Here is a 14,644-nt window from a genome sequence, read left to right on the forward strand (position 1 = left end):
TCAAGCCATTGATCCAGTGTTGCAAGCACATATTTCATACTACATGTATGCCAGTATTCTGCTCTGGATCTTCAGGCTAAATTTCTGATGGAGGAGTCTGTTACAAGATTGTTCTTCCTAGACTCCTAAAGCCGTGATGGTGAACCTATGCCATGTGTGCCGGAAGTGGCACGCAGAGCCATTTCCCCTAGCACGTGAGAGCTCTCCTGGGAAAATCCCACTACACATGAGCGCGTGCTGCCGCCCGACAGCTGATTGTCAGGTATCTGGCACACATGCGAAGGGGGGCAGGGATGTGCGGGAGACATGCATGCGCAGAGATGTGCTGGGGGGGTCGCATGTGCATATGCAGAGACACGCAGTGCGCAGAGTGATTGCACTGCATGCGCAGATGGGGTATGGGAGTGATCGCGTGCACATGTGCAGATGCATGGTGCGTGGGGGGTGATCATGCATGCAGGCGTAGATACACGGCGTGCAGCAAGGGGATTGTACACGCAGGCGCAGGGGGTGTGTGGGGGCAGCACGCATTGCCTTCTGGGTGCTGGTGCGTAATTATCGGCATGGGAGCCAAAAAAGGTTTGCCACCACTGTTCTAGAGCATTTCTTTTGGTGATGCTTCTTTTTGGAGCAAATGTTAAAGCTAAACGTGTTTCAGCAGCTTGTCTTCTGCAAGAGAAAAAATTTATCTTTGCTTTAGCTTTTCCTGCTTGCAATACAACAGGGATGACATGAATTCTGATCTCTCACACATTTCTACCATTATTACCTGTTTCCTCCATACAGTATTGCAGGAAGGGAAAGGGAAGGAAGGAAGGAAGGAAGGAAGGAAGGAAGGAAGGAAGGAAGGAAGGAAGGAAGGAAGGAAGGAAGGAAGGAGATGGCTATTATATCAAGCTCCATTCCTTACTAAGAGTAGTAGAGCTATGGCATTCTCAGCAAGAGTCCTTATTCCTACCTCTTCTGGAATAGATTATACTTTGAAAAGTTGTTCCAGAATGAGTTCTTCATATGGAAAATCCCACACAGGATGCTTTTTGGGGTAAGCCAAGATACAAGCAGAGATCAAACAAAGTGTGAAATCTTCATGTGTGCAATCCAACATTTAAGATTTGAAAGACGTGCTAGTACCACATTTCCAACAAATTTCTATAATCGGATCAATATTTTCCTTGTTTCCCAAGAAACACAGGGACATAAAAGCAATCCTGGATCTAGAATAGCTTATGAAACCACTTAGCAAGAATTGCTTCAGAATGGAAATGGAAAAATCCATCATTATTTCCATACAGAAGGTAGATTATATAGCATCCAGCAAATTTACTCAGGGCGTCTCCACTTTTTCCCCAAAAACTAGGCAAAAGGATAATCTCAGTTTTCTTAACAGAGGTTGATATTTACAGTCTATGGTGCTATCCTTTGATCTAGAATCAGCCGTGTTTGCTTTAATATTAATTTGATTTTCCAGTTCAATATGGGAAGACAAAATGGAGATATTCACTGTCTTATTATGCAGATATCCTTCCTGAGATTTGAATCCAATGAAATGCCAGCAGATGCTATGGTTGCTAGGTTAGCCTCATGGTTGGACTTGTGGAGGCTACTCAACTTAGTTCTGGAGAGTGTTTGGAGAATGAATGGTCATTGTTGTGCTTATTGCATTATAATATTTCTTTCTGGTTATTTTAAAGGTTAGTGTTTTATTTTGTGTATCTTTTAATGATACAAACTGCTAGGAGTTACTTTTTTATTTTGCTGGCATTCAAATATACTAAAAATGCATAATCAGAAAATTTATGAAATATATCTTTCTGGTAGGAAAGCAGTCTTGTGGTAACATTGTCTCATATCCTTTGAGCTTATAGGATACATACAGAAAGGTTATACTTAGCTTGACTTCTTTGATCCTGGTGTCAAGGGTTTTTTTCTAGTTTTGCCTATCAATTAGGCTCTTTGATAGCTGTTTTGTGGGGGCTATAGTAGTCCTTGTTCCCTCCAATTTGTCCTGGTAAAAAGGAGCACACCATCTCAATGTGAGGAGTTCTAGTAAGGTGTCCATGATCCTTTTCTAGTAGGGAAAAAATGCAATTTCTTTGGTTTTTGTATTTTTCATCTTCCTTTGCATTAGAGCTATACCCTGAAGAAAATGAATTAATGTTGAAGATTTATGACATACATTGTATGAAGTATATATATCCCAAAGAGTTTTAAATGTTTTTCTACTTTTCCAAAATTTAGTAATCTATGGTTTTGGGTTTTTTTGCCTGTCAGCCTCTTCACAGTCCATATATCAAGAGTATGCTGTCTGAAACTGAGGAGAATAGTTTTTGCAAATCTCCCTTCTTTAGTAAAGGTCTTTGGCAATTTTCATGCTATGCACTAAGGAAACTACAAATGGCGTGCATGCATGCCTATTTTCAGTACATTCATAGCTGTGGGATATTTTTCATGTTATGTAGCATTGACAAGCTGAACTTTGGGCATCCCACAAAATAGTTGGAGAAACTTTGGCTTTCTTTTTGTAACTTAAGCAAAATTCATGTCTTTAAGCGGATAGCCTGTTTTCAGGGACAGAGTCTCTATCCCGTTGGGATCTTGTTTAATTATCATTTTTCCAGTAGCTTGAAGTCACATCCCAGTGTTTGGGCTGGAGGAGGGGTGGGCTTTACCAAAGAAAATGTTATATGATCTTCAAGTGCATAAACAGAAGTTAGTAGAAATTTTGTCACAGCGGATACAGTTGTCCATTAAAATATTCACCGCAGTTTTGTAATTAGTGCCTGTTGAAGGCTTGTCCCTGGTATTATTGTAGGACTTATAAATTACAGTAACTGGTTTTTTTTTCTTTACAGCTTGTGGTAAGAAACATATTTCTTTCTTTTTTCTTCTATGATTATCACTCCGTGGCTCCTCCTCAAGCTTTACAGAAGGGAATAGATTTTTCAGTCGTGGTTTGTTGTTTTCTACTATGATTTCTTAAAAAAAGTGACGCTTTAAATGCTATCTAGAATTGATTCTGAGGAAGAAAGTTCTGCCAGATTTTCTCCTACATATTCGAGTTCAGAAATCAAATTACGAGATTTTTTTTTGTTTTCCTACAAAGTTCTCAGACTTATTAGACACAGACTGAGGCATTCATAGAAACAGCTAAAAAGATACCTTCTTCTAGAGTTTAGACACAGGAAACTTATGGTCTTCCGGATAAGGATAACTGCCATTCCTACCAGCCCTAGCTAGGAGATTTAACAGCACTGATTTAGAGCAAGAGCTATTGAATTGGCATCCTTCAGTCTCGAGACTATGGTATTGTGCTATGAAACCGGTAACTGCCACTTCCCATGTTGTTTCAATGTTGTATGCAAAGCTGGAGTGTCCTCTCCAGAGCACGAGGCCTGAGTAATTTAATATGGAGGATAAACTGTTACCCAAGCAGCAGATCCCCCCTCTCCATGTCACTGAATTACTCTAAGGGAACAGCAGAGCCAATACGATTAGTTCCAGCTGCATCGCAGGAGTTACCAGAACGTGATTGTACAAAGTCATGAACTGCTTCCGGGACTCCGGCTCTGGATTTTGCCTCTTTGGCACTGGCCACACATGAGATGTGTGTGTGTGTGGGGGGGGGAGAGCTTCATTGTCTGTGCCGTGTGCCGTTAGAGGCAAAAGAGTGAGGCAGGCTGGGAGTTTTAATGGGCCTGTTTTTGTGTTGCTTTTGCTGCCAGTGTAACATTGGACATGTTGCTAGAGAGCTGAGCATGCCCGCTGAAGTATTTGTGGTCCCCAGCAGAGCGTATTGGTGTATGCCATGCTTGCTGAAAGTTTAAATGTATATATACACTGCAAATGGAGCCGAGCTGGGCATCCTGAAGTGAGGAGGAATGCTGGAGGAGTAATACCTCCTTAAAAAATCCTAGTCCAGCTGGCCCGGCTGGTAGCACCTCGTAAGGGCCCTTTTCCAGGGTTATAGGAGAAGATGGTCAATAGTTTTGAAGGTGGAAGAGGGCTTTATGTCCCAACGGCAGATAAAACGTTAGAACCATCTTCTAGGAGAAGGGAAACTCTGATTTCAAACCTCCACTGCCTTATGGCTATATCTAGTATTGGAAAAGGCTTCAGGAGTAAACCTCGAGAGCAAGAGCTATAAAAGAAAAGGAAATAGTATAGATTATTTTCCCAATTAATTTAGAATATCTGGTATAGTAATAGATATTCTTTCTTCTAAGCCAGCAGCCCCCAACCTTTTGTGCACCAGAAACCAGTTCCATGAAGAAAGGTTTTTCTGCAGACCAGAGAGGTTGTGGTTATGCGTGCTGCCTGCATCCTCTGGATGGGGCTACGCTTGTTTGCGTGGTCCAATTGCTGGCATGCCACGGCCCAGTGCCAGTCTGGGAATTGGGGACCCCTGTTCTAGGCTTTGAATTAAAGATGTAAATGCCTGAGGAAAACAGAGACAATTTATTTTGGTCATAGAACAGCATAGAATTAATAACATAACAATTACTCTAAAATAGAAATAAATCATATTGTCATATTGATAGAAAAAATGATGTAAAAATAAAATTATTAAGGAAAATTACAAAGTATAGGAATCAAAACACAAAAAAATCCTATAAAATTACAGTTACTTTTATAATAAAGCTAAACCTAACACAGGATAGATAGCCATAAGTAATACTAGAATTTATAAAATGCTATGAAGATGTAAATCTGCTACGTTATATTAAGACTAAAATTTGCAGAAGCCATGCTAGGGTTTGTTGGGATTAAACACAATTATGGTTCAACCAATTTGAATGGCTTCTGTCATGCCTCCATTGGAGTCTGAATCTGCGGGGGGAGATGATCTGAAACGAGCTGACAGAGATTGAGAGGGTGGCTCCGTTGGCTATCGAGGAAAATGGGGAAGGGCAGTCTATCCGGGCAAAGCTTTTTTGAATTAGTAAGACCTCCTGATCCGAGAGCAAGGAGGGAAGAGAGACGTCGAGATCAACGCAGATTGAGCTGGCTATGAGGGAGGAGAGTGCCCTGTCCCCTTTCACAAGGCACACCTGGGGACTGAGATGTGCCGGTGGGAAGGGAATTTGTCAGGAAGAAGTGTTGAATCTGTAGAGCCTCGTGTACACTTACCAACTCCTGGAGATTGCTATGCTCTGTCTTGTGGGGCTTGCCAGTTTGTCTGCTTCTCTGAACTTCTTGCTCTGGTTACTGTTTGGCTAAGCTGGCTTATTGGACTGCTGGCCTGGTTGCTGTTTGGTTAACCTGGCTTACTGGACTACTCACAACCAGAGGCTTCTGAAGGTGCATGTGAGAGTTTTGCTCCAGGACGTGTAGTGAATATGGGAATGTTTGGGGGCACAGTTGGAGCAATAAAGGGGAGTTAGACCTGTTTCCTGGCTGTCTTACTTTTGTGCCATGCCCTGGGTCATCACAGCTTCCACCTTACTGGGATTTTGAAGAGCCTTAAAGACTTGGCTCTTTGCCTGGCTTTTGGTGAGAATAATTGATGCCTGCCCCCTCTTTTTTTCTGTTCCTCTCTGCCATTGTTGCCCTTTTGTCTTGTGCTGTTTTGTGTTTTAGGTACTTGCTGTTTTTTAAATGTTTGAACACTTGTAAATATCCCAGTCTTTGGGAGTCAAGTGGCATATAAATTTAATGAATTATTACATACACAATTATGTAACAACAGCTGCTAGTTCTTTAGCTGGTGTTGGCCTTCATCTGCACTGAGTTCTTCCCAAGAACCTAGGATTTTGCAATGTATTTATGTAGTATTGGTGCAAATCCAAGCAATGTGCTCTTTTGTAATTGACAAATGAAAATTGTTATTAACAAAGAAATACCAAAATAAAACATAAAATGATATGTGCATATTTAAATGGAAACAAGAAAAAAAGGGGGAGGAGGAAAGAGAGAGAAAAAGCAAAAAATACACTTCGTTATGGAACCCCAATTAAGGTTCAGCATCACCTCACTTGAAGGGGTTGTTTTTTAATCATGCCTCTGGCAGAAAAATGGGCTACATTGTGTGAAATTCCTACCACTGGTCAACTAGCAATAAGAGTATAGTAATTGGCTTCCAGCCTGCCCGTATACTGTATTATATACAGGGGAAGTATACCTATCACATAGTTTTCTATTAAAAAAGCAACACATGACTCACCGTTTCAATTTCCAGGTCACTGCAAATACAGGTAGTCTCAAATCACGACCATAGTTGAGCCTAAAATTTCTGATGTTAAATGAGACATTTGTTAAGTGAGTTTTGTATTATTTTAAGAACTTTTTGACCATAGTTGTTAAATGAATTACTGCAGTTGATAAGTTAGTAACACGGTTGTTAAATGAATTTGGCTTCCCCATTGACTTTGCTTCTCAAAAGTTTGCAAAAGGTAATCACACATGACCTTAGGACACAGCAGCAGTCATGCCAAGCATCTGAATTTTGATCACATGATCATGAGAATGCTACAAAGGTCTTAAGTATGAAAAAGGGTCACAAATTACTTTTTCTGGTGCCATTGTAACTTTGAATGGTCAATAAATGAAATGTAGGTGGAGGACTACCTATACAGAGCGACAGTTCTTTTTGTATGACATACAAGTTTCTCTCAAGAGGAGGGAGGGAAGACATTATAGTAAACAAAATTTTCCTATGTGATCTGTGTTTTGATAGACCGGGCCCAATGGGAGAATCGCGTTGATAATATTAATATTAGAAGTCTTGTTAACTTTATTGGCCTTTAGAAAACAAATTTGTACTGTGAAAATATTTTTAAAAAGCAAGAATAAAAAGTATAACAGCGAAAAAAAAAGAAAGACAGTACACAGGCAATAGAAGGAATCACAATTTTTAAAATTGGTTTGCATTCCAGGAACTACTGGATCTTATGATCTGCTTCATATGCGAGCTCTGTCAGTCTACCACCTGTTTTGCACTGAACAAATGTGCTTGCTCTAGAAGAATGCAATACCACTGCAAAGCTCATGAAGTCAGACTTCAAAGCAATACAGTGAAACTTCCACTGACATAGCATTGTATTTCACAGCTGGACTCTCTCTCCAGAGAGCAAGGTTGTAGTGGTTTTGTCTTTAGAAAAAAAATGCTTATTTGAAAAACTTTTTTCTGAAAAAATATTAATGCTAATATAATGAATGAGAAAAATTCAAGTTTAGCTTTCTGAGGCCTGATAACCTGGATACCCACATACACACTTCTTTGTTCTATCTTGATGTTCTCTTTTTTACTTGTTAGCATATACTATGCATCCTCATATAATCCATGTGATCCACATCTAAATAGTAAAAGTGCTTTTGAATCTCATTCAGACAACTATAATTTCCAAACTGTGGTTTTGCAATTTGGACCTTTGCAGAGGGTGGGGGGTGGGGAAGGGAGGGAGGGAGGGAAAGAGGGGGGAAGGAGGGAGAGAGGAGAATATACTGTACTTTATTTTGCAACACTAATTAAAAATAAATTCCAAACTAATGCCAGTGTCATGGCTGGCAGAATACTGTTACTTAAGAAAACACACACACATATATAACTTGATATAACAACTTATTCCAATTTGTTTAACGTTTATACTTTGGGGAACTTTGGGATGTAAGTTATTTTGCGCAGGAAACAGAGGTGCTTTAGATTTGTGCAGATATGGATATTTTTAAATAGGTTTATAAAAAGGTTTTCAGGAAGAAGCAATTCCAGTCCAAAACATCAACTATTAAATCACAAGACCAGCTAGCATCCTTTGGACTCTCAGTATTCATTTACTCTTCTTTCTACAGAGAGTTTAGTTGATTCACATAGATTTTTCTTTTGGGCTCAGGTTGAGGATTGGGAAGTTCATCAAAATTCTGATCACATTCATCGCTTGAGGAGAAACTTTTTTTTTTCTATGCCTGACAAACCTCATGATTTGTTCTAGAGCCATGATCAAGAGCCAAGATGGTATACAACCCCATTTGATTTAGGAGAATATTTATGGATTTTTCATATGCAATACTTGGGGAAAAACTGAGTAATTTCCAAACAAAAAATGGCTCTCTAGGGTATTTTACATGAAACACTATCATATTCCATGTCTTTTTCAACTCTGGAACAGGTGCTTTGTGGGAAGCTGATTAGGTTAATGTTTTAGCATGTTGGACATCATGTCTTGATACTGATTAATACAGATACAATATGTCCTTCTATTACCGTATTTAAGGCAATTGGATGGTAGCCTCACAAGTTCAATAATAGATCCCCAAATTAATACAATGGTTGGAAGAGAAACAGTTGCCAAGAAGGTCACTCTAGGTTATCCTTGAGGTGATCCAAACCATTGGACAGGCGTGTTCAAGATGAATACTTTGGGCACACGGAGCTAAAACAAATGAAGAAAACCTCAATTGGTTTGAATTATTTAAAAAAAAAGCCTAGTTCAGACATTCTAGAAGAATCAATGTGTATTTGTCTGAGGAAAACTTCCTCAGCAAAACTATGTTACAAGGTCTGGGATAATATAATGATTTCTACAATAATACGCCTGTATATTCTGAGCCACAGCAGACAAATAGGGATCAGCTAGGGTAGAACATCTGGCAGGAATATGGAATATGAAAGCATGGCTGAGTAAATTTACAATCCAGGAATCTGAGCAGTTTCTGTACCTGCAAATCTATTTTGAGATTATCGAATGGCATTTGTTGAAATTGTCTTGTTCTTGAGACCTCCTAGAATACAATACATTTTTAGTATATGTTCTTCCATCGTATAAATTGTGGTAGCTAATGTTATTACTTTTTCGTAATAAGTAATCATGGATGAAAAGCAAAGCATTTTCAAAGAAAAAACCCAAGAAATTCCAGTTGCCTTTTGGAAAAGCACCTTTGGGACAACCCATGACCTGGATGATGGAGAATCTCCACTGATGCTTATTCATAAGTTTCTGAACTTATTGAGGGGCAGAATTTGGATGTGTATCACAATTTGATACACTGTCAAATCCTACTATGCATTCAACTGCTAACAAGAAATTACACAATTCAAAAATTAAACTTCCTTGATAATGATCCCTAATAAGCAAAGCTAAACTACAAATGAAGCTGCAGTAGACTCTGCCTCCTGACTCAAAGAGAGGCTATGTTTCCAAAGCAATGAGTTATTTTCTATGCCCCTAAGAAGAGGAATTCATGGTAAGCACAAAAGGATCCTTACCCCAAGAGGTGTTCATGGTATACCCCTTTTCTTTGATTAGCAGGCTATGGTGAAGGCTGTAATGTTTCTTGTTGTAGGACTGGTAACATTTTTGTAATTTTTAGGTCAGCAAGGGAAAAAAAAAGATAATATTCAGACTTTACACTGTCACTGTAAACATTTAAATGAAACTGTTTTCCTTACAGGACACTGCACTCTGACAGTTTTGCCTGGGAAGGGGATACAGAGAACAGCATACATAGTAAGTTGATAGGAAGCCAAGCAGTGCATCCCAAGACCCCACCAAGCCTCGGCAGCTATCAGCTCCATTTTGCCTTGCAGCAGCTCCAACAACAGAAGCTTCAGTCACGGCAACTTTTGGACCACAGCCGAGCACGGCATCAGGTGACTAAGATGCATGCATGAGACTGTGTATTATTTGGAAAATATATAGGCTATATGGTAAAAATTAGAATCTGAGGAATTTTGTACAAATCACGCAAGTTTGCTTAGATATATAAGTAGTAACCATGGTATTTGGGACTGGAACTTCTATCACTAAGCTATGCAGTTGTAAAGTGAGGATGGGGGTTGCGCAGCAGGTTGCAAGGCGTGACACAAGTACAGTGGGGTCAGGGTGGGAGAGGGACACAAGCAACTTATGGAGTGACTTGTGACCTTCCCATTAATTTTGCTTGCGGAAAGCTGGAAGAGAAGGTCACAAATAGCAGTAGCAATTGCACTTAGATTTATATTCTGCCCCATAGTGCTTTTACAGCACTCTCTGGGCAGTTTATAATGTCCTAATGATCTGGATCCTCATTTTACCATCCATGGAAGGCTGAATCAATCTTGAGGCCCATCAGGATCGAATGCCAGGCTGTGGGCAGAGTTTGACTGCAATATACAATTCTAACCACTGTATCACCAGGTGACCAAATAATGGCCATCTGACTGTGATACGGCCATCATCAAGTGCCAAGGGCCCAAATTGAAATAACGTAACTGCAAGGGTGCTGTGATGGCTGGAACTTTGAGGATCAGTTGTAAGTTTCCTTTTATAGCACCATTGTAGATTCAAATGGTCGCTGAATGAATGGTCATTAAGCAAGGATTGCCTATATTTTGATTTGCATAGTAATTATATCAACATATAAAGAAAGAGTGGGAAAAGAGAGAAAGAACAGCATCTAGGTTGCACAAGAAGCCAAGAAGCAACAAAAGGCGGTAGGGACAGATACCTCTATACCAGGGGTCTCCAACCTTGGCAAGTTTAAGCCTGGAGGACTTCAACTCCCAGAATTCCCCAGCCAGCAAAGCTGGCTGGGGAATTCTGGGAGTTGAACTCCTCCAGGCTTAAATTTGCCAAGGTTGGAGACCCCTGCTCTACACAGAAATTTATGTTACTGGTGAATGTACTGTTTCTAACCAGGTCAATTTTGAAAATTAAAATAACAAAACTGGGGTTTCTATCAAAATCACAGCCCTGTAGATTTTTGTACTGATTGATGCATTGGATTTTGTGTCCTATAATGCCAAATTTCTTTTTTCTTTGGTTTATATTTATTAGAATTTATATCCTGCATTTCATCCAGAAGCTTAAGAGGGTATTCCCTCTTCCCGTTTTTCCCCATACCAGCAACCCTGTGTGGTAGGCTGGGCTGATAGAGCATGACTAGTCCGAAGTCATTTAGTGGGCTTCTTTGTTAAAGGCAGGCTGGATCCTGAATCTCTTGTTTCCTAATCCAACACCTTAATCACTGTTGTAAAAATAGGTTTTCTTCCTCAATATAGTTGCAGTCTGTCTGATTTCTTTCATGTATTACTTTAGTTTTAATAAGTTAAAAGCTTGGAAAATATATTACTAAGTATGCATGAAATTATTTTAACTAGCATGTTTTTTTCATTGTGCCTAGAATAATGAATAAGTAGGGCTAGCTAACCCTTCATGTTAGCTAGCCCTTCTTAGCTTGTAATAAATAGTAACTTTAGCTAACACTGCACAATTTATTTCCATGTAGCAAGTATGGCTTTGTTTCTTTATGAGATCATACTTGAATCTATTGTGCAAATGTATGGTTTTTCTAGCATACTTTTTTAGCTTTATGTTTTCAAAAATCCTCTACCCCAAACTCTGATCATTACGTGTAGATGAAAGCCAAAAATGAACTCCTGTTGTGGTTTTCTAAAACATTTTGGACAGAAAACTGCTAAGGGAAGAAAAAAGAAACCTCCAATAGATTGATAATTTCTGTGAGGTCTGCTCATATAGCTTCTCCCTTCATTTTCAGCTCTTTCCAACTTTCAGTGAAGGAGAAATACTAGGCATGTTTTTAATGTCTATGCAAGGGGACTGTGCTTGGGTAACCTTGTAAGTTAACTTGTGTGAAGAGGGCCATGATGCCTGGCTCTTTTAATTGCTGACATGGAGATGATGTTGTTCTTGGCTTGGGGCAAAGCCATTACTCAGGAGTTTCTCTTCAAGTGATCCTTTGTTAAAGCTTCTGTTTGCATCTCCTGCTCTCCCTCTTCCAGTCCCTCTCAGCACAGACATTCTGTGGTAGATTTATAAAGCTCATTGCCATATCTCAAGGCACAGGAAATACTGAAGTTTGCATTATTAAAGAAAAGGGCTTTAATGCAGAAGCTCTTGCTTGGCCTGGAGTAATAAAAGATTGAAATGATTTAAATGTAAAAAAACCAACAGGAATATAACTGGATATTCCTGCCCTCAGTAATCAGAAAGTTTACTATTATATTTCCTACTAAATATAGGGAATAAGAAACAAATGTTCTACCTAACTAATTTGTGGAAGTTTTTCCATTCATTCAGTCAGGTCAGATAGGATGGACACACTCCTGGTTCCTTCCCTTAGCTCCCATGAAATATTGCCATTGATTGGGGCTAGGAAGCATGCCTTTTCTGTGACAGTCCCTACCTACTTCCCCTGAAGTTCAGCAGGTTTCTATACTCCTAGCTTTCCTCAAAGCTTTGAAACTTTCCTCCACAAGGGCTGGATAAGATTAGGTGACTGCACTTCATACGTTTGATTTGGTGTCAGGTTTGTGTTCCTAATGTGTTCATTTTTATAATTTTAATGTGGTTGTTATGCTGTTTTAACATTGGAATATGCCCAAAGTTGGTTCTAAGGTAGGAAGCTATATAAATGTTTTAAATAAACAAATACATTTTGACAGGATTGTTTATCAACCACTGCTTCTCTTGAGTTCTTAAAAGCTCATGTTTGTGCCATAGGTGGTAATTTCTAGCCATCTCATCTTCTATCAGCCTTTTAAATTTCCTTTTTCCAAGATCTGGGTAGTCTTCAGTGACTCTTGCCGTCTCAACGTTATGTGTCTAAAATATTTCAGCTATAGCTTCATCATTTAGGGTTTCCAATGAAGTGCCTGGTTTTTCTTCCTCTAGCATTGAGGGATTTGTTCTTGGGTTCTAAGGTTCTCTCAACAGTTCTTGTCAGTACTTCAATTCAAAGACATCAGTTTTTCTTTGTTCAATCTTTCTGATGATCCAGCTTTTAGAGCCAAATGTTGCAAATACAAAAAAACATTGTGTTGACAATATATATTTTGTTGTTGTTGTGATATCTCTGCACTTTAAATAAACTGGAATAGATTTAATAGTCTTATCCATAATATGTTTGAACAAGGACAGAATTTGAGTCTTCTCCTGTTCCCCCATGCTCTGGTACCTTAGGCCACATAGCTGTGTAGTTATCTCAGTTCCTTGGACTATAATAATGGCAATTCCTGTGTGAGTGAATGTTTATAGAACAGTTTGTAAGCAACTCCTATTAAAACTTTCATGCTATTATTTTTTTTCTTGCATGATATTAAATAACAAGGATTTTCAATTCAGGAACAGTTTTGTATTTGAAAATAATAGATGCTAATTTAAATGTGTATAATTAAAACAACATACACATACACGCTAAAATGAAGTATTATTTTACAATGAATTAATTGGTCATTTGAATAATAGGGTACTATTGTTCCTATTAAAATATTCTGTGACAGGTCTTCATAAGAAATTAAGCATGATAGTTACATATATAGTTATGCTTATGACCCTTCCTCATTTTTAATATGATTACCACTTAAATATTAAATATAAAACAAATGTTTCAGTGTAGAATTTGGAGGTGACTAAGGCATGAGTCACCATGAGCAGGGCTTGCTGGACCAGGAAAAGGTGCAATTGGTGCAGAAGCTGAACCTGTGCAACCCCTGCTCCCTAAACTACTCCCACCTCCTTTCTGAGTAGGAACCGTGGGTCCAGGAAGATGGCCAAATTACACACTAACTCTGATTGGGGAAGTGCTTTCACAAGCACGGTTAAAAGTTGAAAATCTCCTAATGTGCATATTTCAATTAAAAGGGATGCTTCTGAACTATCAGAATAAAAGAATACTGTCATGATTTAATTGTTCGTAACCACTGTTTTAAAATGGTTAATATTCTTCATTTCTCTGGTACTGTATAGAGCAAGCTTTTTATATGCTGTCCTTGTTTTTTGCCCATGCCTTTTGTTTCACTATCTTTGGTTCTTTACATTATTTTCAGATTCTTTTGTCTTTAGCTCACTCTGCTATAACTTACTTTGGAAATTACTTTTGTAGGCCACATACAAAAGTCATGCCAAGAATGTATTAAATGTATTTTTAGTGTAACAGCTGAGAAGAAGGAATTGGATCTGGCTTCTGTGGTTCATAGTTTAGGAACTTCTGGTTCCCTCTGTTCTTCAGTTTGAGTCTTCTTTCTGTTTATTTTCTTGCTTCTTTTTTCTTCATGAATCAGTGATCTTCAAAGAGTATTTGTATAGTGTGTATGGCATACATCTTAGTAATTCTTGCATGTAACCTGAGATAGATAGTATTCATAAGAGTTGTTGATTTACATTCTTGTAATACGAAGAACTTGCTCTCTCTAACTAGTTATCTGGGCAAAGGAGAGGGAATCTGTATTGCTTTGTTAATAAGCCTTTAAAATTATTGTTTTTCTGCTCAGTATTTTTTACACATCTTTTACCAAGAAAAGGGTCTATGCATTATACTTGTCCCAGAATTTTGATTTTTAAAGCATTTAAGATACAGCTTGCTATACATACAGAAAGATGTTTAACTCAGTTTTAAGCACATGTTTTATATGAAAATAATAATTGATTCAATGTTTGGCATTTGTAGGCAGATCTTTAGGATTGTAACTCTAAATTGTAAATCCTGAAATCTTTAATTTTTACTTCTTTATTAACTGAATTACAGATTAGTTTTACATAAACTGCTGCCTTTGAAAATGTATTGGCCTTGCCGGTTAGAAGTTCTGGAAGAGGTAGTCCATGCAACTCCACAAATAAGAAAGTTGAGATAAACAAAATCGTCTACACACACTAAAAAGCTGACAAATTGTCAGATCCTTTCAGGATTGTATTAGTGCAAAGAAATAAACATG

The 14,644-nt window shown here is 38.5% G+C and overlaps 1 protein-coding gene across 31 annotated transcripts in view; it reads left to right on the forward strand.

Annotated features, from left to right (window-relative positions):
• The window catches only part of TTLL5 (tubulin tyrosine ligase like 5), a 144,240-nt gene that overhangs the window by 94,175 nt on the left and 35,421 nt on the right, over positions 1-14,644 (forward strand). For all 31 annotated transcript variants that reach the window (XM_026712010.2, XM_087921977.1, XM_087921978.1 and 28 more), the window contains one exon: positions 9,385-9,583. In XM_026712010.2, coding sequence (XP_026567795.1) covers positions 9,385-9,583 — 199 coding nt within the window. The remainder of the gene's footprint in view (positions 1-9,384; positions 9,584-14,644) is intronic.

The sequence above is a fragment of the Pseudonaja textilis genome, chromosome 1, assembly GCF_049901715.1.
Source record: "Pseudonaja textilis isolate UNSWEBS1 chromosome 1, rPseTex1.2, whole genome shotgun sequence".
NCBI lineage: Eukaryota > Metazoa > Chordata > Lepidosauria > Squamata > Elapidae > Pseudonaja > Pseudonaja textilis.